Source organism: Perca fluviatilis, chromosome 8 (assembly GCF_010015445.1).
Source record: "Perca fluviatilis chromosome 8, GENO_Pfluv_1.0, whole genome shotgun sequence".
NCBI lineage: Eukaryota > Metazoa > Chordata > Actinopteri > Perciformes > Percidae > Perca > Perca fluviatilis.
Window position 1 is genome coordinate 18421457 of NC_053119.1, and position 22529 is coordinate 18443985.

The 22529-nt window shown below is 40.2% G+C and overlaps 3 protein-coding genes and 1 non-coding gene across 9 annotated transcripts; 1 reads left to right on the forward strand and 3 right to left on the reverse strand.

Moving 5' to 3' along the window:
- Positions 1-235: 235 nt before the first annotated feature.
- kif23 (kinesin family member 23) lies at positions 236-15475 on the reverse strand. 4 transcript variants are annotated; one of them, XM_039809854.1, is made up of 24 exons: positions 15349-15475; positions 15021-15084; positions 14350-14478; positions 13803-13908; positions 13539-13675; positions 12479-12591; positions 12226-12396; positions 12005-12049; positions 10756-10868; positions 10351-10472; positions 9675-9777; positions 9509-9588; positions 9312-9431; positions 9062-9221; positions 8337-8498; positions 8059-8225; positions 7787-7960; positions 7294-7611; positions 4481-4804; positions 3996-4229; positions 2523-2611; positions 2349-2427; positions 832-902; positions 236-751 (listed from the first exon to the last, which is right to left on the reverse strand). In XM_039809854.1, the coding sequence occupies exons 1-24, from the start codon at positions 15360-15362 to the stop codon at positions 736-738; spliced, it is 3111 nt and encodes a 1036-aa protein (XP_039665788.1). In that variant the 5' UTR covers positions 15363-15475; the 3' UTR covers positions 236-735. The 4 variants fall into 4 exon arrangements, with proteins under 4 accessions (XP_039665788.1, XP_039665789.1, XP_039665790.1 ...); XM_039809855.1 differs by lacking the exon at positions 12005-12049; XM_039809856.1 differs by lacking the exon at positions 4481-4804.
- On the reverse strand, positions 10584-10679 carry LOC120564822. The gene has a single exon (XR_005640159.1). It is a non-coding gene; the product is annotated as a Z30 small nucleolar RNA (small nucleolar RNA).
- Positions 15476-16208: 733 nt separating the features above from the next.
- On the forward strand, positions 16209-20201 carry ddb2 (damage-specific DNA binding protein 2). Of its 3 annotated transcripts, XM_039810060.1 has the most exons (11): positions 16209-16297; positions 16398-16541; positions 16606-16727; positions 16961-17152; positions 17650-17816; positions 18243-18342; positions 18423-18600; positions 19021-19166; positions 19416-19571; positions 19652-19697; positions 19806-20201. In XM_039810060.1, the coding sequence occupies exons 2-11, from the start codon at positions 16406-16408 to the stop codon at positions 20063-20065; spliced, it is 1503 nt and encodes a 500-aa protein (XP_039665994.1). In that variant the 5' UTR covers positions 16209-16297; positions 16398-16405; the 3' UTR covers positions 20066-20201. The 3 variants fall into 3 exon arrangements, with proteins under 3 accessions (XP_039665994.1, XP_039665996.1, XP_039665995.1); XM_039810062.1 differs by lacking the exon at positions 17650-17816 and adding an exon at positions 17335-17480 and having other exon boundaries at positions 16209-16541; XM_039810061.1 differs by having other exon boundaries at positions 16209-16541; positions 16618-16727.
- LOC120564798 (protein FAM180A) lies at positions 20195-21205 on the reverse strand. Its single transcript, XM_039810063.1, has 3 exons — positions 21033-21205; positions 20790-20863; positions 20195-20675 (listed from the first exon to the last, which is right to left on the reverse strand). The coding sequence occupies exons 1-3, from the start codon at positions 21103-21105 to the stop codon at positions 20328-20330; spliced, it is 495 nt and encodes a 164-aa protein (XP_039665997.1). The 5' UTR covers positions 21106-21205; the 3' UTR covers positions 20195-20327.
- Positions 21206-22529: the final 1324 nt, after the last annotated feature.

The following is a 22529-nucleotide window of genomic DNA, read 5'->3' on the forward strand; positions in this document are numbered from 1 at the left end:
GCCATTCATAAGTTAGCATTTCTTGTCATATTGTTAACATGCATACAGAGTATAGTATAAAGCATCATGTGACCCTCAAGTATTCCTGCAATGCAACTGAACCGGTGTGTTCAACATGTATAATGTACTGTTGTCCTGTGCTGCCATCTAGTGCTCAGAAATGATCCTGGCACATTATGCATTGTGCTGTCAGATTTGCATTGTAGTCAATTTACTGCGTATATACACGACAAACTGGTGCTTCAAAGGAATTTTAATCCTGAGTGTACAGTGAAGGCAGGAGAGTTTAGTTCCATCAGTGGCAGAAGCTAATTTTATAAAGACAGAAATTCAAAAATAACTGGATTATTCAAACTCTATAATTCACCAGTCAAGAGACAGGAACAGTATGTAGCAGACAAATCAACATTGTGGAAGCTCCACAATGACTCCTCTTGTGCCAAGTAACAGATGTGACTATGTTACACACAAATGTGCAAACAGACTCTTTTCAGCAACGCCACAGTAATATGTGCCACCATCCTTTACTGAATCACATAACACTTGCTTTCTATTGGTTCAAATACAACATAAAATATTTTTACAAAACAGCTTTGGTGACACGTATATACACTGCATATATAAAAGCTTGGAAAATGTTTAAATATCATCACTAGAGCTAAATATAAAAAAGTTCAGACTATTGCACAACAGCCAGGTGAGGGGAGTGACCACTGGAGCAGCTGTCAGCTGCTTTTAGGGTTTTCTGCGCCTGTAAAAGAGAATAAGGTTAATAAAATACTGTACTGGGAAGGTAATGCTATTCACAGATATGATCTATAGACAGCTTACTTGGTGATCCCGTGATGCTCATAGCCAGGACCCAGGTTTGATCCAGCCCTCATCTCCACCGCCGCAGAACACTGAAAACATAACACAAATTAGTGTTATTACTCTTTTGTTTCATCTGGAAAATAAACACTGTGTTGCTTCTTTGTTAAATGTCAGTCTATGTTTGGTTGTGTAATGTTAAGAGTGCTACATGAAGGGACCTGGGGTGGATTATGTACAAAAAAAATTAAGAACAGAGACAGACAGACAGACAGACAGACAGACAGACAGAAAAAGTGAGTTACTAGTTAAATCATGTACATCTCTACTGTAACCCAATACAAGAGCCCTGCAATAAATCCTATTTTATGGCGCTTGTGTTCTGTGTATGGATTTAACTTCCCTGTAATGTTTGAGTCTGTAGTTAGAGGGTGTTGTATTGGGCTGCATTGTATTCAGAGTTGAAATTATTGATCGATTGTTAAAGGTCCAATATGTAATATATTTACTGTAATAAATCCAAAATGACCCAAATGAGTCATCAGATATTAAGGAAACGTGCTAAGTTGAAATACTATCTTTAGTGACAACAATGCAAACGCCAGTATTTTCTACTTTTCCGTGTCAGAATTTCTGTTTGTGTTTTGGCCTGTGTGTTGTTATCAACTGCCCAGTTTGACAGCCAGGCCAGGTTGCCAGATATACCTGTAAAAACGTAAACCCAGCGCGCTACAGCTGTAACGTTAGTACAGCCATGAAAGCAGCAAACAAACAAACGGGATCAACCAAGATACATTCTACCGCACCTAAAAAAAACAAAAAAAAACACACAAGAGCATGTTTCTAACAGAGATGTAACAAGCCCAGGTAAATATTGGAGATGTATTTGAAAGATGGAGACCGCTTAGAGCCCAAAAGGACACCGAGTTGGCTAATTTTCCTCCTGAACAGGTAAGCATTATGTTCAGGCTAATTTATCACGGCTACAAGGGACGGGCATTTTATGCAATTTCAACATCTGTGTATTCACATTGAATTATATAGCTAGAGTACCCGAGTTAGTTACTCGCAAAAACAAATTGAGACTCAGCCAGTAAAGTGGTCTGGTCCTGGCTAACGCCGCCATGCTAACCCTGCTCACTGCTAACGTTAGTGTTAACGACTCTCTCCAGTATTTTGAATTTGTACTGCAGTAACTATTTTAAACACTAGCTATCAGTATTACATATTGCACCTTTAATGCTATTTTACTACTTGTCATGGGTGATTTCTTAGCATTGTAACTCAAAAAAATAAAAACAAAATTGCTGACAAAAACTGACAATTTATTATGAAAATAATTGTTCGTAGCTTCTAAGTATCTAATTATCATTTTTATCAGATCGTAACGTCTAACTAAAAGAACACAAGACATGTTCGGATGTGGCCACCTAGCTTCTATACACATACAAAGTCAAGTTCATTACATTAACCGTCTGCTTTCTAAACCAAGACACAAGCAATGGTCGTTTATTGGAGACTAATTCATATTATCCTACCCTTGTCTCCACATCAGTCCAAGCTCCATCTGTGTGATCTCCATTGGCAGGTGTGCCTTCTGAAGATTTTCTTTTGCGCCTTCAGACATAAATGTAAAGTAACAAAACAAAATGTTGAAACATCATTGTAACACCCAGCTAATCTGCAGCTAATAACAGTCTGTCGGCTGCTACCTTGGGACTGTGGTAAGCTCCTGTTTTAAGGTCTCGATGTCAGTGAACTGGACAGCCTGTCCTCCTCCTCTGGTTTTAATCACCTCACCCTGAAAGAATAGGTATGAGGTAATAGCCAATTTTAATTAGTACTTCATCCAAGTTAGTTTACAAATAAAACATAGTAAGTTAACCAGTGCAGCACATGTTAGGATTGTCTAAAACAGAAGTTACATTGTGGGTCACACTATTGCCTTAAACCACTGTTAGCTGCTAGATGCAACAAACCAGGACTGGCACAGAAAAGGCATAACATGCTTCAAAAAAAAAAAAAAAAAAAAAATGTTCATAGATGATTGCTTTGCCTCATTTGATCAACTGTCTGAGGTTTAACCTGCCAAAGGCCTACTTCTTTAGATATTTACAGACCAGACCCTTTGTGCAGTTTTAAATATCTTGTTTTCCTAATGCCACCGATTTAATATCGAGCTGTTGTTCTACTTCAATCCATTAACCAAAGGATCAGTATTGGTTCTCTAGGACTTAATAACCAGCCTGAAATGTGCCCCTTTAACAAATAACATGTGGGTTGACATTCTCAAGCAGTTCCTGATTCAGCTGTGTCTGTCTGGCATATTTTGTGTGTAGGATGGCCAATTTAATCCGCCAGTCTTCATCGATATAGTAACAAGTGTCACGTATTACTCGCTGTGAGCACCGTCCAGCAGAAATAGAAGCAATAGAAGAAGAAGAAAAAAAGAAAAGCAGCTTAAAACAAAAGCTTGCAGATGCAACTTTAGAACTAGCAAGTTAACTAGAAGTTAAGAAATAGCTTGTTGGCCTATTTTTAGAGATGCACAGATAGACCGGCCACTGACAACATAAGTTATACGAGTTACAGTTCTCAAGGACGCACGCACACACGAACGCAACAGCACAGTCTCTTTTTCCTTTCTCTCAACTTTTCCGCGGTGTCGCATGTACCTGCTCGCAGTGTGAAGCGCGTGTCTGTGCTATTCTTGCACATGTAGGGAACCTTGTGAATTAACCTGCAACATGTCAGCTGTTCGGGAATTCTTCAGTGCGTGTGCAGAAGATAACAAGTTTGCAATATGCAACACCTGCAACGAAAAAGTAGGGCGTGGAGGGACGACACCAAAAACCAAAATCACATTTCTTTTTTTTGGGATATAGATTGTGAAAAGAAGGAAATGGTTCGAACATTGCACTTTAGATGTGTGTGAATTTCCCACACCAGGAGTAATTTATATAGTTCTACTTTATAGTGATCCATTATCTGTTCAAAAAACATAGGACCAGCTTCCACTGTGACTGTTGATTAGGTTTAAAAAAAAAAAAAAAAAAAGCCAATGCTAGCAGACCGTTAATCTGAATGAATTGCTATTTGGTTTCACTTTACTTCTCAGGCAAAGCATTTGGCATCAGATGCAGACTTTTCAAAACGTGCCATATATCCTGTTGCAGCCTACTTACCTTAATAAGTTGGGTCTGGATCTCGCCATCAGAGGCAACCTCCTGGTGTGTTAACACGTATCGGTCACACTTTGACAGGGCCTTCTCACTCGGTGTAGACACCTGGATGGAATTGGGGATGACAGGCTGCAAAACTGTACCCAAGTCCAAGCTGGAGGAGGGCTTGTGGTCCACCCACTTCTCCCCGCCAGCGGAGCGGGAGCGACGGTGCAGAGGCCGCACTGGCGTCACGGTCTACAGAGTGGAGAAGCAACAGAAAAAGAAGAAATAAAACATACATATAACTAGGGCAATGGATAAAATCAAATCCTGACGAAGCTATTCATCATTGTCAACAGCTGGGGACATCTTCAGTTGTAGGAACCCAATTTTGGGAAAAGCTGAAATATTCTGCCTGATTAGTGGAGAGGATAACAAAATCCTGATCAGAGACACCGGTTTTTACTGTGAAACCTCAAACTGCTTCCTGTAGCTAACTCACTGACCCTGTAGCTTCTCTCAGTTATGTCTAGATCAAATGTAGGGGAGTTGTCCTCTTCTTCCTCTCTAGCCCAACACACAGCTCTCCTCCTGGCCCTGCTGGCTGAGGAGCATGCTGGGGACTGGGTTCTTGTGGGTGTACTAGGGGAATGGTAACCCTGCCTGCTGTCCTGGGCCACCCGATACTCCCAAGCGGAGACGCAGTTGGCCACAGACAAAGAGCTACTGGTGCTGGGTACAGGGCACGACGGCCTTGGGTTCATCTCAACCTCCTCAACTCTAGTGGCACTGACTGGCTCTGGCCCGACATGGGGAGAATCAACAGGGCACTGGGGAGCAAAGTGGAAAGACTGCACAATTACATACATGCACGGTTAGATACAGTTAGCACAAAGAAATCACATGAGAATTAAATGTTAGAGTAGCTGGTGGAATGGAGCAGCAGCAGAAACCTGCACAGTCTAATGTAATCAAATACTACAGCCTGGAAAAACAGGCGACCTTTGTGAGGATTATGTTACAGTTGTGTTGAGACCGTGTGAAAGAGTGGCTTCTATTTTTAGAATGGCGGTTCATAATTTTAATTGACTGTTATTTCGATAATCAATCATTTAGGTTATTGTTCGAGCAAAAATGCCAAACGTGATTCCAGCTTCTCAAATGTTTAGTTGCTTTTCCTTGTCATCAATTATATTACATCGAGTACTTTGGGTTTTGGACTGTTATTCAGACAATACGAGAAATCTCATGACGTCACAATGGCCTAAAGGATATTGTTTTTACAAATGATTGAGAAATAATCTGCGGATTATTCGATAATGAAAATAATCTAGGGATGCACCGAATATTCGGCCACCGAATATTTTCGGCCGAAAATAGCCCAAAAGGGCATTTTCGGTTTTCGGCCGAAATACTTTTATCACCGAAACAATACGGCCGAAAATGTTGTGATGACGCAAACAGAAACCGCGACCTGCACGTGTGTCAGTACCGATCCGTTCCACCTGCAAAGCGTCTCCTAGGCAAAGAGGTTGAGACGGACCACGGAGTGAAAACAATGAAAAGTACGCTTTTAGAGTCTGTCAGCACACGTTTCAGTGAGATCTGTTCGGATCCTCTGCACTTCATCGCGACTGTACTTGATCCGCGTTATAAAGACCATTACTTGGATGCGGAAATAAAGCAGGGCGCACGAGAAATGATCCAGGCCGCGATGGATGCAGAGAGAACACGCGCGGTAGACGGGAGAAGCCAGCAGGAGGAGATCAGAGCGCAGAAAAAAAAGACTTGTCTCTCTGCACCAGATGAGGGGCATGCACCCTCGTTGTCTGATATGTTCAGTGAAATCCTGCAACAAAGTGCCTCAAATAATAATAATAATAATAATAATAATAATAATAGGTAAGCTATTCTATTCTTAGGCTACTGTATACTGTATGTGACTATCAGATTGTAGCCATATTTCTGCTAGATATTTTTTTAATTAAACTTTAATATTCATTTATACAATTGCAATGCCATGATTTTAGTAAAGTTAGTACACAGTCATAGCCATAAATGCAATGGTACTAATAATTGGCTTAATTTCTTTCGGTGTTTCGGTTTCGGTTTTCGGTCTTGGTTTCCTCTTTTTTCGGTTTTGGCCAAGAATTTTCATTTCGGTGCATCACTAAAATAATCAATAGTTGCATGCCTACTGTACGTAAATGTAAAAGAACACCTTTGACTATATTCCAATGTAGAGCTGAAACCATCAGTTGATTAATTAACATTTTTGCCAGATAAATAATCAGTTGTTGCCATTTAATTCCAATCATTCGCTGTTTGAGCTTCTTTGATTTGACAATTTGCTGCTTTTCTATGTTTAATATTGTAAATTAAGTATCTTTTGAATTTGGACATGACATTTTTCTTTTGAGTAATTGAAAAACATTATCCATAGATTTAATCAATAATGAAAATAATTGTTAGTTGCAGCCATATTCACAGCCAACTCAACATCACAACTTTAAACGTTACCAGGAAATGTAATCAAAGCGGTCAAATTTTAAGTTTTACAACAGTAGTTAACTAGCCTAGAAATCTAAACGCACCCTAGCGGCAGCAAATTAAATTTGCAGCTAGGGGGGTCTAGGCACTCTCCGTTGACTTGCGAGCTGGAAAAAACTAACTCTGGTCAGGCAAATCACATAGTATATAGAATCGGTGGGCGGGGCTTATGGCTGCTGCTGCTGCTGCTGGGAACAGCGGTCTTCTGGAAGACTTGGAGTTCAGCTTTTCTTTGAGAAAAGAACAAAGAATGGCACTGAAGTCATTCTTAAAAAAGGAAGATGTGTTCGGAATTTTGCCGACAGGATACGGCAAAAGTTTAATCCATCAACTAGCTTCGCTACCTTCTTCATTGCTCTGCCTGGTTGTAGCGCTATCCTATTACGTGCAGAGGGAATTTGAAAGACAACCGTTTATCCCACCCCTCGGATTGAGCTCCGTCAATGGTGAGTTCCCAGACCCAACATCTTGATGTGGGTCTGGCTTGTCAGGCTAGTACTGCTGCAGAAATAATGCACTGTACTACATCTGTACTATGATGTACTGGTGTTTGTATGTGCATCTACTGCATCACACAGGGATTAGTAATGTTAGTCCGGTCAGTAAAATATTAGTTTTAGGGAGAAGAGCACACTAGCTGTTAAATTTATAAAAAGGGACAGAATTCTGTTTATCTGCCACCGTTGTGTCATCTAACAATATTAAGCAACCGCTACATTAACCAGGAGCTAGGCTGGTGATCTAGATGTGCATCATCAACACAACATACAGGGACAGGTGAGGGCGAGGCCGATCTCTTTGCAGGGAGGCGTTCCTCTCTGGAAGGCCGCTGAGGTTGACTCTGAGGCTGACTCCGAGGCTGAGGCTGACTCGGAGGCTGACTCCGAGGCTGAGTCTGAGGCTGAGTCCAAGGCTGATTTTGACGCTGCGTCTGGCTCTGAGGCTGACGCTGCGTCTGACGCGGTGGAGGATCAGGACGACCAGGAGTCTTGCTCTCCGTCACGATGGCCTTAAGCTGCTTCAGCTTCTCGTCTTTCACCCAGAGCTTGTTCTGCATCTCCAGCTGCATCGCATTAACGCGTCGGTCCTGCACAGCAAGAGGCGTAATGTTAAAGTTCAACACCACTAACTTTATAAATGATCATTGGGAAAATTGAGGCATGACACACAAAATAATCCACGGTGGACTAACAAACTGTGCTACATTAGCAGGCTATAGTACACAGAAGGCTACCTAATATATCAGCCTCGGAGTAACTCACACATTCTTTCTCCCACTTGTACTGGGTGTCTGTGACCACGCCTTGCATGCGCTGCTCCAAGCGCCTCTTGTCAGACTGCTCCCTCTGCAGCCTCTGCTCTCTGGTTTCCAGTTCGTACTTCAGTGTACGCTGGTCGTCCTCATAGATTTTAGTAGTTTTCTGCAGGATGTCAATCTGGAACAGAACCATGTTGGGACATTTAAGAAACAAAGCAACATATCTACCAAACTAACCAGCAATCTACAGGAGGTTTGAATGTTTTTGTCTCTCACCTTGTGTTCTTGCATCTTGGTTCTCTTTTCCAATCGCTCAATCTCTGCCTTGTTATTCTGGATGATTTTGTCCTTGTCCACCAGTTTGCCATTTTGTTCATGAATTACATTTTCTTTGGAAATGAGGTTGTTGTCCAGTTCCTGAAGCATGGACTTCATCCTGTTGGCTAAAATAACATGAAGGAAAGAACATGAGAGCCAATATAAGAAATCCAACTCAAGTAACCTGAACTTTCAAAGCCGTGAGGCGAGGGTCGCGCTAGGATGTGAGCATGCACCTGCATTGTTGTATTCATCAATCATAATCTGCCGGACCCTGTGTCTGTTGTGCAGAGCTTCGATCAGCCTGGGCAGGGTGATGTCATCGTTGGGGTCGGCCAGCTCGGAGGAGGGTAGAGGTGGGAGGCAGTGCACCATGGAGTTTATAACAGAGGGCACATCTAAAAAGGAAACAGAATTAACACAACTGCTCATTTGTGTTTTTAAGTGTAGAAATATAAAGATACTGGTCTATATTTTTCTGCAAATAAGGGATTTCTTATATTTGAGGACTAATGCCATTATGCATTAATATAAGCAGAAGGTGAACGTATGAGCTTGATAGGAGCTTAAGTATACGACTGCACAATGAACTAAAGGAATGAACATTACCATAGCAGTTATTCAGCTTAAAAGAAACCTACCAAATACTTGAATTCACCGCTTCATGCTCATTTTGAGATTAAAATTAAAAATGTCAATGGGCTATGGTTTGTCATGTTTGTTGCGTTTCATTTGAATAACTTAAGGTCATGTTTTCACTTTTTTCATTTTTAATCAATTGACATTATCAATTGACAATAAATTTTAATTTAATATGAAAGTGTTTTATTTATTTATAAAAATGTAATTTCTTCTAACATCTGGCTTTTTCTTAAATTTGTTTCAAAGTGATATTCTAGTAAAAGCGTCATAATTAACCAGTCTTATTTAGCAGGATTGGCTTGTACAGTGCATAACTTACCTCCGTCTATCGGACCACCGCGCTCGTCCAGCTTGCGAGACAGTTCCTCTTTAAATGCCTGGTTTCTATGGCGACGGCCCGGGGTGAAGCCACAGATGGGCCTGTCCACTGGCCGAGCCACTTCGACCTCCTGGGTCATCTCTGCAAAACGCATCACCAGCTGGACAAACAGAGCGCGTCTTTTGTTTGTCAGACAGAAAGCAACTTACATGTTCATAAAAATACCGTAAAAGGTGCAGGATGAACTTACCAATGTTTCCTCGTAATCATCCGCTTTGGGATTGACGCAGACAACCATTCTGACTTTTCCCTCTCCGTCAAAGTAGTTCTTGAACAAATGGGTTACTTTAGAGTCTCTGTAGGGGACCATCTGCAAGAGAAAACTTACATTTACCTACATGGTTCATCGGTACATATAATGACAGTCTTCAACATGGTGATTCATACCCTGTTTGTGCCACAGATCTGGTTTTCTCGAAGTATCTCGATGCACGTCCGCAGATTCAGCAGAGACTGATTGATGTTACCTGTGAGGTTAGAATATTGTTTAATCTCACAAACTTCAGCTACAAATAAACTAACTAAACTTTGATGTCGTTGATGGGTAACAAACCTGCTTCACGTATACGGGTGCCTTCTGCCCCTGTCCTACCGGTGCGCTCACTTCCTGCCAAGTCCACCAGGCACAGCTGACTAACAGCCACCTGGTTTTTATCCTGACAAACACAATCAGAAAATACTTCAGTATTAAAACTGGCGCTTTTGATTCATCCAAATAAGAATATGAAACCAGATATTTGGTTTCAATTTCAACTAGTCTCGCTTTGCTAGACTTTCGTCCACAGCGCTGCGGAGGAGGGTCTGGCTAGTCCACAGCATTCAGGGGTGGGAGAAAAACGTGTTCTGGTGTATTACCATTTCTTTAAACCAGTCACAATTGTCTTGGGTGGCGCTAAGCTACGCAAGGCGCTACTGTGCCACTGCAAAATAGCCTCGGGAAGTTACTTGTTCTGGTGGAACGTGTAAGTTCAAAAGTTGTTTTAGTCGTGCAACAGAAAACTTAGATTGGACAAATAGTCTAGCTAGCTGTCTGGATTTACCCTGCAGAGATCTGAGGAGCAGTCAACTATTGTCCTCATAAGTCCACCGGAGATTAAAATTCCAACACAAAGAAAGCGTAAGGAAACGGACATCGGCTGAAAAGACATGCATCCGACGAAATTTCCGGCGGCACCGGAGTAATCCCAGAAGTGGACCGTCGTGAATATAGACTAAAATTTTCAACTGACCTGGAGAATGTTGTCGCCATCTGCATCCAGAGGAGCCTGAGCCAGTTTAATAATGAGCACACTGTGGGAGCGACTGGACTCTCTGTTCAGGCGGGTGTTTGCAACCTTCCTCTTCTTCTGACCTGGAACAACATAGAATAGACAACTTTGCAACCACGTCTACACACAAATAGCATCTTTGCATGCAATTTCAACTACTCCAAACAATTTTCGGGACAAAACTTTTATACGACCTGCTCAGAGAGAAGATAAACTGAGGTCATTTCCTGGCCAGAGCCAACCCGGAGGTCAGCAATGCCAGTTCAGTCACATCTACATCATCAGTGCAGTGTTTTTCCTTACTCTTTTTTTTCTTTAGTCCCTTAAACGCTTTGACTTCCAAATGCTGATCTTACAACAACTTACCTCTCCAGAATACTTGAAATGCCTCCTCAGCAGACTTGACTTCAACCTCCATACAACCAGCCACATACATGTTGTGGTTCTGATCCTCTCTGAGGGTTTTAGATTGAGGCGGTCTACATTGAGAGCATAAAAGTGTTAGTTACTGACGACACTGAATTTTATTTTTCATGCAACAGATATACAGTATCAAACATTTGGAGGGGGATATTAATGTTGCTTAATTCTAGCCATAAAAAAAATAAGCAGTGACAATTATGAAGCAACAGACAGCAGGTTTAGGGACATTCAGGAGCTTTGCCATTACAAAGACTACAAGCAGAAGCAGGGTGGTGATGTAATGATTTTAGGATTAAATGAGCACTCATCAACACTGGATACATAAGGTAGTGTAGCCTGCAGCTCTGTCAGTCAAGTTTTGGATTGGTGGTAACAAACCTCAATATTTTATGGGCACTGACCGAATGCATCTGAAGCACAGAGTGCCAAAATTTGGCATTGAGTGCTTGCTTAGATTCTTTAAATCAGCCAAACCATTTGATTTAAATTGTAATTTTGCCAATTAGATTTTATTCAGGTAAAGTTCTTGTACCATTGCTTGTGTTTGAGAACATTGGCTTTAGGGCAACAACTAATGATTATTTTCCTTATTGATTCATTTGGCCCTCATTTTGTGGTTTAAATCAATTGATCTATAAAATGTCAGAAAAGTCACACAAAAAAGCCTGTTACAAATTCCGAAGTGATATCAAATTGCTTGTTTTCTCTGACCAACAGTCCAAACCCTTATTATGTTCAGTTTACTAGCACACAAGACAAAGAAAAAAAACAAGTAAGCAAAGCAAATGCTCACAATGGAGAATAGTTGCACATTCTGGTAATTTACCAAATGTTTAGTCATTTCAGCTGTATTTGGTGTTTTGCCATAAAGGTTTATTTCTCAAAATAAGGCATCAACTGGGGCCATGTTAGAAATAAGTCATCATTTTAACAGCTCATTTCTTCAATTGGTGTATTTTGTAAATAAAATAGATAAAAAGAATTGTTTAGGTATCGCTCCTGAAACGCAGCCCTACTTCTGTTCTTTTAAGTAAAAGAAGTTTCCATAACAAATCTGTAAATTTAAAAGAAATTCTCCAGTGTTGACAAGGCTCAATTTATAATCTTGAGTGCAGATTTTTGTGTAGCATGGAGAGTTTATCTTAATCAGGCTACTAGTCTGGTGATGTACAAATATTCACTGGTCACATACGTGAACTCAGTGTTCTGGCGCAGAGGTGTGCCTCCACCATTCCACCTAGTAAAAAGAAAAGACAATTGTCTTCCAAAATGAATAACCTCTACAATTTAGATATAACATGTTGATGTCTCTGAACAGTTATAACAGGATGCTGATTCACTAGTCATCAGTCTTTAAATGCATGTTTATATTTCTGAATTATGCTCCTTTCACTTTAAATTTTCCGGACTCACTTTGGTTTGATTGCATCCTCCTGATTTTCCTCCAGGAGGTCATAGATGTAGTTGTTGTAGATTTCTATGTAGGAGACAAAGACGCTGTAGCTGCTGTCCTCATCCACACCTTCGGTTTTATACGCCTCCTCTGACTTAACCATGTCAGCAATTTCAGGATCAAGCTTTTGTCTGAAATCAAAGTAGTGACTTACATGTTATATATCAGTTACACTGTAGCAGAAGACTGGGGTTTAACAGGACTCCGACTTACCTGGAGGAGGATGATTTAGGAACAGACGAGTTGTTTTCCCGTCTTTGGCGCTCCAACAAAGCATCAACTTCATTCTGGACCTCCATACCGTTTTTGTCATCAGTCTTGAAAATCTGAAAGAAAACAGGAGGAATTAAATTTGATTAATACATGTACATACTATACAAAGTATTAGAGCCCGACCGATATATTGGCAGGCCGATATTATCAGCCCATATTAGGCATTTTCCAAACTATCGGTATCGGCATTTAAAAAGGATAAATTAATATTTAAAAAATAAAAACGGATGAAACACCCTTCAACCATGTTGAGTGTTGGCGTTGCATAGTGTGTCCACCAGAGGGCACTCTACAAGAGTCATTGGAATGGTTATATGAGTTTTTTTGGGTTGAATGGTGGTCGTCTCGCTTCCCACTAGCGCCTGTGAGCGGAAAAACCACCCTTGCAACTTGAGACGCCGAAGTGCCAGGAAGTATCGCGTGATATCAGGTCTCGCGATATCAAATTGCTTCACGGCACTGCATACATATGCACATTCAGGAACCGGCTAACAAGGTAGCGATAGAGCTAAAAAGAAGCAGAAAGCTAGGAAAGTGTTGTTGGAGGAACAGAGAAAGAGGAAAGGGCAGACTGACCGAGCGAGGAGTCAGACACAAGTAAACATCGGAGCTGTAAGGAGAGCTCTATAGAGAAACCTGCAAAACTGCATAGCGCCTCTTTAAGTTTCATATCTTATACATTTTATTAATCAGAACTTTAATATATTTTGAGGTTTCTCTGTTCTGTTATAATAAAACACGTTTATTTTTAAACTGCATTATCATATTATTTTAGTGAGGATTCAAATAACTTCAAATAACTAATGTTAGGGAAATCTGTTTGTTTTGTTACCCATTTATACGCATAATTAAATATATCAGCTGATATATTGGAATATCTGATTTTTAAATCACCAAATATTTGTATCAATACCGGCCTTAAAAATCCTTTATCGGTCGGGCTCTACACAGTATTATTAAAGTGTGGCGGTAAAAGAGATGATCATGTTTACTCTCTTACATATCTTTTGGCCTGGTAGGGTCCTATACTGTTGAAGATCATGTCAAGGGAGCGAGGTAGAAGTCCACCCTGACCTGGAGAGCCAGTCATGGTGTAAGTCTTTCCACTTCCTGTGACCCCGTACGTGAAGAGCAGACCTGCGACAATACAGCAGAATTACTGATGTTTAGTATGCAAATTAGGCAACTGGCTATAGTTAAACTGTTATTGTTTGGGGGGGAATCATAAACATGGCTTCTTTTTTGAGATGGCCAGTGGTCCTACCATTTTTTCCATGAATGAGGTCATCGACAAGAGGTTTGGCCACATGCTCAAACAGCTCTATCTGAGATATTGACACTCCAAATACTTTTTTGAAGGAATACTGTGTCTGAAAAGCAAAAAGAGAAATTAATAATTTAGTAAAAAATATATATTACAGCAAAAGCTGGCTTAATGACATTTTTTTCTTATTGTCAACAAAAGCCATAACAACTCTAAAACCAACAATGTTCTAGTTTGTCTCTCAATACTTTATGCCTACTAAACAACATTCCCCACGTTCATGTTAATTAAGGAACAGTTCACATACCGTATGTTATTGATGTATTATAGTTGCGGCTAAGATATATCAGATTTTGGCTACATAGACAATACTTGTTAATAGGAACAATATATTGTTGGTTTTGGACTTTTCATGGAATTTGCTTACTGTAAGAAAAACACAGACTGTAACCAGCTGTATCCTTTCAATTAAATTAGACAAGTTAAAATACATTAACATTGTGTAAATGATAAACACCTCTGCTAGAAAGGGCACTAGATCGGTTACCTCTTTATACTCTCCATTGCGGTTTGTTTTGAAGCCTTCAGGGGCATGCAGCTGGATGGTGGTGTTGCTGATTACCTCAATGCAGCACTCCTCGTCCTCCACACCCAGCGGTCGTACACGGCAGTACACCTGTGCAAACGTTACAGGAGGATAGACACTTTATTGATCCCAAGAGGAAATTCAAGGTCCCAGTAGCTTAAAAGACACCACACACACACACACACACACACACACACACACACACACACACACACACACACACACACACACCACAAACAAGAAAAAATAACAAATCCACACGAATAGCATGGACAATAAAAGAAAAGATACTAAATAAAAAATCCCCATGAATGTACTAAGGGATGTATAAGCATGAGACACTTGCAGTGACTGACCCTGTGATTCAGTCTGCATGGTAAGGTGCTCTGAGTCTGTGTGTGTGTCATGGTGGTAGTGCAAATAAGTCCAATAGTGCAAGGATAGTCTAGAGACCAGCATTAAATGGAAAGGAGGATGTGTTATTAGTTTCTACTCCAAATGTACAGTTTGACCTTATAACCAACGTTACAGCTTGCCAAACATTCACAGAAGACATCCAAAAAGTACGTTAATGAATGCTATTAACGTTAACGTACAGTTTCTGTTCTTGAATAAACTTAAGAGACACTCACCCCAACCGGGTCTTTTTGGTTGCTGGAAGGCTTTTTAGGAGGTCTCCGCGGGGTTTTACACTTCCTGAAAAATAATATTTCATTAGCACTGTAACTTACATTGTTAGCGGTAGCTTTTTATTACAGTAATAGCGATGTGATGCGTTAACAAAGCCGCTAGCTAGACGGCTTAGCCCCCGGCTAACGTTTAAGCTAACTAGCTAGTCTTCCATTGTTTGCGTTGGATTTCGTCGACAAACCCGTAAACTGCAACACGACATCAAGCATGAGCATAATACGTGTAGACAATGTACGCAATTATTTAATGAAAAGTTGTAACTCTACTTACGCTTGTCGGATCATTGTACCTAGCTGGTTCTTGGTATTTTACCGTCCCTGTTCCTACAATTTTGAACTTTCCCTCCGCCTCTCGACTTTTTCAAAACGGGCCGGCAGCAGCCAATAAGATTTCACAACAACAAATACGTGTTTCCGCCTTTACTTTCGAGCCTTTTGTGGGAACATCAGATATGTGAAATAACGGTATGTAAAGTCTTCAGAACATAGCAAAAAGCGTGACAGCCAAAAAGTCTAAGAAACCATATGCAAACAAAAATAAACAGCAACAAGGAGAACTGGAATTTTCACGACAGTTGTTTTAAATAATAAAGAGGGGTTTATTTCAGATTTTTGTATCTAATGTAATTTACGTTAACAATTTAAGTTGTTAGAGATTATGCTATATAAATTAAAATGCAGCCTATATTATTTTTTTATATTTTATTTGTTATTTATTTTAACTTGCACTATTCTTTCTTAGTTTCTTATTTAGTTGTTTCCTTGAGACACAAGTTTTTTATTGACTTTATTTGCATTGCTTTTGTAATTGTTTTATTATTAATAATACAAACGTAGTATTTACAAAGCTTAAATGTATAGTATTAAGCTTTTTCTTTCTTTTAACATTTCATTTTAATTATGTAACTAACCGTCTTATATTATTTATTAATGTAATCAGTTATATGTGTCACTCTGAACTCCATAATAATGTGTTTTTTACATAGACTGTACTTCATAAATAAGGGCACTCAACAATCTGATCCTCAGTTTGTAGTCCTACTACCTGAACACCAAACATGGCGCCCTCTCAGAGTTGTTGGGAGATAAAACCTGACACCTACCGGCCACCAGCTGTAGCACACATCAAAGTTACAAAACAGACGTGCAGCCACACGTGTGCTGCTGCTGCGTTATGCAAACATTGGAGTTCCTGCTGCATTAAACACTGAACGCCGCAGGTCAGCCGTCTGTTTAAACCTGATCGTGGCAGCTAGCTGGATTAGTGTCGAGTCAAATCTTATATGTTGTGTTGTGCAGTAACAATCGCTGTTTTTTAAGGGGGAGATATGAAAACGAGACAGAAGAAGTCAGCAGATGCGTCTGAATCAAAGAGTAAAGTGAAGAAAAGAGCTGGGGAGAACTCTGGTCCAACTCTTTCAAAAAAACTACGAGAAAGAAAAGATGGCGAAACATCTAAACAAGGTATGCAGCCAGAACAGCTTCAGTAACGCTACATTGAACATTAAATATACTTATGACAGTAAAGTTGGTCTTGCAGGGCCTCATCTCAAGTCTGCAGGAGCCCACAAGAGAGGAGGGTATGGGAGCATCCTGCACTACATTTACAAGAGCACTCTGGGACAAAGTCTTCACTCAAAGATGAGACAGGTGAGACTGCTGTTGTAGGCTGCATAGAGGGACCAAATACACAATTTAACAGTTTAAATTCAAATATAATGCCATGACTGTATGTGAATGTAGGAGGGTTCTCCACATGCATTACAATTTAATCATTCCATGCGTGCAAGGTATGTGTGCATCATCATTATAATTTCGTAGAAACAAGTATTCATAGCTAGAATATCTCGCAGTTGTACATTTAACTCTGTTGTCTCTTACAGTGTCTCCAGGAACCTTTTGTTCGCTCGCTGTCATCCTATCATTTCCACGGTGCTACCAGCCCTTTCGACCGCAGAATCACCTGTCTGGAGTGGCATCCCACTCATCCCACCACTCTGGCTGTGGGTTCCAAGGGTGGAGACATATATCTGCAGGACTTTAAGGTGCCCACGAAGAAAACTTTTCTTCAAGGGGTGAGTTCCTGCACCAGATACTTGAATGACCAACAGTACTAGTTGTTCAACAAATGATCAGTTTTTTAAAAACGCAGCTTATAAATGATGCAACACTTTGAGGACAGTTGCATTTTGAGGCTGTGATTAATTCTCGAAATCAGATTTACTTGATGACACACTTTTATTGGTTCTCTGCTTAGATGGGGGTTGGAGACTCAGTTACAGACATGAAGTTTAACAAGTTAAATCCCAGTCAGCTGTTCACCTCGTCAATGGGGGGTACAACAGCACTGCGAGATTTCAATGGAACAACTCTAACAGTTTTTGCCAACACAGACCTACTGAAGTAAGACCGAGTCCCCTTGTATTCTGTAAGCTACAGTCAGAAAGGGTTGTAGATTGTAGGCCTGAGCATCAGTCTTTTTATTGGGTGGCTCTCATGCAAAACATTTGTGTGGTAGTGTAGTGCTGATAACTGCCCTGTGACAGGCCTGCATGTGTGTTTCTGTGCACAGAGCGGAGCAGGAGACTTCATCGGTGGGATGAAGTTTTGCCCGACGGACCTTTCCAAAGTCTATGTAGCTTCTGGTGAGGGCACATTGACGATGCAGAGCTTTGAGGGCCGCACACCTACCGTTCTGTCCAGATCTCAAGACTGTGGTCACGATCACCACAATGTTTGGTGAGAAAACTACAGAAAAGACTGATGCTTAGCTCAAAGAGATGCTGTGATCTTGTTAATGTTATGCTAAACTATAATGTGTGCATCTCCAACATTTCAGCTTTTCATGAAATAAAAAAGCTTTGTGTTATGATTTGTAACACTGCACTTCTTAGATTATTCAAGGTGTTTTTTATAAGTGTTTTTTAGCTTGAGACATATAGGATCAATGTGAAAACTTTAAAATCCCCAAATAAAGAAATAATTCTCACTGGACAGTAATGATGGGGAATGTTACATTAATTCATGTTGTCTTTTTTAGATATTAACTAACATCCCATATCATATAAAAAAAAAAAATGTCCATATGGAATCTTTGGCTTCATCCTTGTTTAATTTTTCATCTGTTATATCCAGTAAACTCACTTTGTTCTCTGTTTCTTACAGTTACTGGTACTGCTGTGTTGATGTGTCTGTTAGTCGACAGATGCTTGTGACAGGAGACAATGTGGGACAGCTTGTACTCCTGGGTTTGGATGGCCAAAAGGTAGGTGTCCATTATTCTACTTTATATTAATGAATGAACTTATGGCCACTAAAGATATTTGTTCTGTTTTAATTTTGTAGATTTTCAGTGACAAGTTGCACAAAGCCAAAGTGACCCACGCAGAGTTCAACCCCCGTTGTGATTGGTTATTGGCGACGGCCTCAGTCGACCACACTGTGAAACTTTGGGACCTGAGAAACATCAAAGACAAGAAGAGTTTTCTCCACGAGATGCCTCATGAGAGAGCCGTCAATTCAGGTAACACTCACAGTTACTGCTTTCCGTCTTTGCTACATACGTTTGTTTTTTTAGAATATTCTGCAACATTTGTCCAATATAAATTATATGAAAGTAAATGATAACACTAAGTGTAACTTGTCCTGACTTTTGAAGGGACCTCTGAGAGTCTACCATCCATGTTTCTCATTAATAAATATAGTTGTGTAGTAGTAGTTAAGTGTCCTTGTTTGTGTAAGATGCAAGTCATTTCTTTGTCTTTCCATTTAATCCAACCCTGTTCAGTTTTCTTAATTTATTTTATAAAAAAGGTAGGTACAAGAACCTAGAAGATGTTAATGGCCTTGATTCTTATGGATTACAGTTGCTATGACAGGTTTTTTAGAAAAAAAAAAAATCTATAGATTATTTTGTAAAGCTGTTACTGTCGGTTCCTCACAGCCTACTTCAACCCATTGGACTGCTCCAAGTTGCTCACCACAGATCAGTACGATCAGATCCGCATCTACTCGTCCTCTGATTGGTCGAAGCCTCAACACATCATCCAACATCCACACAGACAGTTTCAGCATCTCACACCCATCAAGGTTTGTTTCTTCTCTAGATGTGTATGTATCCTTCTCTAACTTATCCTGAGGGATCATGACTGACAAACATAGTTTAGTTGCACAAGTGATCAACGCACATACACAAACCGCAAGAAAGCAATTCACAGACATCATTACCTTTGCAGATAATAAAGAACCAGGTGGTATTTGAAGAGACATATCAGGGGGAAGCAATGTCTCGTGGGAGAATACAGTTCGTGACAACATAATTCTGTTATTTCTCTGTAGGCCACATGGCACCCTTTCTATGACCTAATCGTTGTGGGCCGCTACCCTGATGACCGAGTTTGCCCCGGAGATCAGAGGACCATCGACATCTTTGATTCCAACACAGCAGAGCTTGTGTGTCAGCTGCAAGATCCCACCGCTTCAGGGATAAAATCTGTGAGTATGTTTTTAAAGCAACGGAAAAACCGTAAAGACATGAAAACACGTTATTAACACAGAGAATTATGTATTTACAGATCAACAAGTTCAATCCAATGGGTGACGTGATTGGATCTGGAATGGGTGAGGTTTTCAAAAGCACTCCATTGATAGATGTGTTTATCTGATCAAACTAGTTCTATGAGAGGAGGTCAACGTGTGTCACTAAAGCTGCTTAATGTTCACTCACAGGTGTAACGGTGCTGGTCTGGGATCAAAACGAGTCACTGATCAGTGATCGGCACAAAGCACAGGAGGAAACCTCGACCTCGGTGGACAGTTTAAGAGGCCAGCGAAGGAGACGGCAGCAGCGCTCCAGCAGGGACAGGAGAGGTCCTGTTGTGGATGCAAAGCTTAAGAAGAAACTGGCTTCTCTGGAAGAATCAGAGAGCAAAACCAAGACCCAGACTGGGTGTACTAAACAAAAGCAAGTACAGATGAGGAAGAAGTAAACTATGTAATGGTGTGGATCCATGTATATATTCCTACGTTTACTGTTCGTTAGGTCTCTAACTTCAGGGATTGTTTGAATGTTTTTTTTATATGTGTTTTTCTACTGTACTATAATAAAAATGATCATGTTTGATACACGATTGAGTATTTATTTTACAAATCTTTGACCACATCATTACTATGAAAACACATTACAAGAAGATTTAAGGCAAGTGATTTGTTGCATACACCTTTATCTCATATACATAGGCAGTTTGTGTATCATGCATAACTGAAGAGATAGTTTCCACGTAGTTCATGGACCGTGACATTTGCCAGCTGGAGGAGCACTTCACTCCAGGCCTCCTTTTCCTTTCTTCTGTCCTGTTGCCAGGCCTGCTGGGCAGAGTACACCATGCTCAGGACAAGAACATCAAACTGATCATGAGTCAGCGGCCTGCTTCTCCGATCCTTAAGTGTGGTCACCGTCTGCACCATGGAGCTCAGACTTCTGGGGATGTTGTCATTGATCTGAGACAGAAAAGCCCGCCCCAGCCTCATCGATGCCATCTCCTCATCGAGCATTACAATGTTGTTGTCCCGGTCGATCTCCACCCCGCCCAGCAAGAACTGCACAAAGGATAGATAAGGAAATATGCATCACTTACTCTGCAAGTAAAATATGGCACAGTTTGTGATTTAGCTGTGTGCAGATGTCTGTTAACTCTAAAATGAAGAACTTACCTCAAACATCAGGTTTGCATCAGAGACTGATGAGCCAGTTTTTTGAGAAGTTGGACTACTGCCTGCAGCCACATCTAAAGTAGAAAATACTGAAGTTTAACTAACAATAAAATGCAAAGAAACTATCAGTGCCTGCATAGACCTTTTGTACTTTTTACTGCATATTGATCAGTGCATGCAGTATCATTATATAATAACCTAAAAATGCTCAAATGCAACAGAAGATATTCTGTTTCTACTTACCTTGCAGCACTTGTTGAATCGAAAGCCATAAGATCACCTGGAAGCAGATTTTAAGTTGCTTATTCATATGCATTTTTCTTCTGATTATTGCTAACTGATAAAACACCACATCCTTATCTCTTCTCCCTCGACCACTTTTGTGAATCCTGTCTGAAGCAGCTCAGCCTGAATACCACTCGTTTTTCCACCTTGGAAAAAAAGAACCAAAAGCCAGATGGCTGTGATTCAGAACAGAGGGTAATAAATAAATCCTGGTTCTTCATCCACAGCATGCAGAACTTTGAGTTAGCAGAACTCTACTCCTTTATGCCCTAATTCAAGTACAAACATTTAAGCTATTACCCGAATGATGCATTTTCCCAGTATATTCTTGATGAACAATACAAAACAAAACAAAAGATAAATAAAAACAATCATTCATGTAGTCAGTATCAATGAACTAAGGCTAAGGGTCCTTCTCAACATAAATAAGTTGAATAAAAGAAGAGGTGTTAGTGCATTTTTGGCATTTCTTCATAAACTGATGAGATTTTGCAGGTAGCTTTAGTTCATTTTTCTATTTGTTCATCCGAGGCTTTAACCTTTGAGTATTTGCAACAATGAATGAAATATTTACCCAATAAAATCAAATTATTCACCACAAAATCAAAATTTTACTACTTTACATTAAAACTCAATACAAGCTTTAACAGGCATCAAATTCAGTGGGTGAAGCCATCTTTGAAAAGATAGCCAGAATTTCTGCACTAATTCACACTGGATAAATATGCTCTACAGAATCCACAAGTAGTATTATCCCAATTAAACCTTTTATGCGAGAATTCATTAGATGAATAAATGTAATTTGAAAGCTCACCTCTTTGGTTTTAGGTGGAATAGGATAAGACAAATATATAACATAACCTTGAAATCTGATGCTGTTGCTGTAGATTAGACCTATACAGTGCATGCTGTAACAAAGGCATTATCTTTATCACAACATGCCCTGGAGTCATTAACTATGTAGCTAATAGCAAAAAAAAGTAATTAGTTAAGTGTCCAACCTACATAACGGACTCCTCTCAGTTAAAATTACGTATTTAGTAGAACTAGAGCAGAGCCCGTTGAAAATGTGCCTGTTTGGAACGGGATGATTGCTTGGCCTGTGGTATTGCTGCTTGTAGAATTCATCAAAACCAAATTGTACCCCAAAATGACTTACAGAAGGACCCCAAACCACTTCAAATGCAACTCCACTGTATACCCTACTACTGACTTACTGATTTACCTGACAGAGAACGGGGCAGATTCAGAATGTAATCACAAAATATCACAATGACAATGTGGAGTAATCAGACTCATGGACTCATGGTAGTGCCCTACCCACCCGGCCTGTTATGAGAGCTTGTTTGTGTGTGTGTGTGTGTGTGTGTGTGTGTGTGTGTGTGTGTGTGTGTGTGTGTGTGTGTGTGTGTGTGTGTGTGTGTGTGTGTGTGTGTGTGTGTGTGTGTGTGTGTG

Excerpts from the sequence above, each read along its gene's own strand:
- kif23 (XM_039809854.1), bottom strand. Across the intron at positions 10,473-10,755 it reads ATTTCAAGTATTCTGGAGAG|GTCAGAAGAAGAGGAAGGTT; the intron begins GTAAGTTGTTGT and ends ATGTTGTTCCAG. Across the intron at positions 7,961-8,058 it reads CCAAGATGCAAGAACACAAG|ATTGACATCCTGCAGAAAAC; the intron begins GTGAGAGACAAA and ends GTTCTGTTCCAG.
- ddb2 (XM_039810060.1), top strand. The coding sequence starts at position 16,406 with ATGAAAACGAGACAGAAGAAGTCAGCAGATGCGTCTGAATCAAAGAGT. Across the intron at positions 17,153-17,649 it reads AGAAAACTTTTCTTCAAGGG|AGCGGAGCAGGAGACTTCAT; the intron begins GTGAGTTCCTGC and ends TTCTGTGCACAG. Across the intron at positions 19,698-19,805 it reads CGTGATTGGATCTGGAATGG|GTGTAACGGTGCTGGTCTGG; the intron begins GTGAGGTTTTCA and ends GTTCACTCACAG.
- LOC120564798 (XM_039810063.1), bottom strand. The coding sequence starts at position 21,105 with ATGCATATGAATAAGCAACTTAAAATCTGCTTCCAGGTGATCTTATGG. Across the intron at positions 20,864-21,032 it reads GATTCAACAAGTGCTGCAAG|ATGTGGCTGCAGGCAGTAGT; the intron begins GTAAGTAGAAAC and ends TTTCTACTTTAG. Across the intron at positions 20,676-20,789 it reads ATGCAAACCTGATGTTTGAG|TTCTTGCTGGGCGGGGTGGA; the intron begins GTAAGTTCTTCA and ends TCCTTTGTGCAG.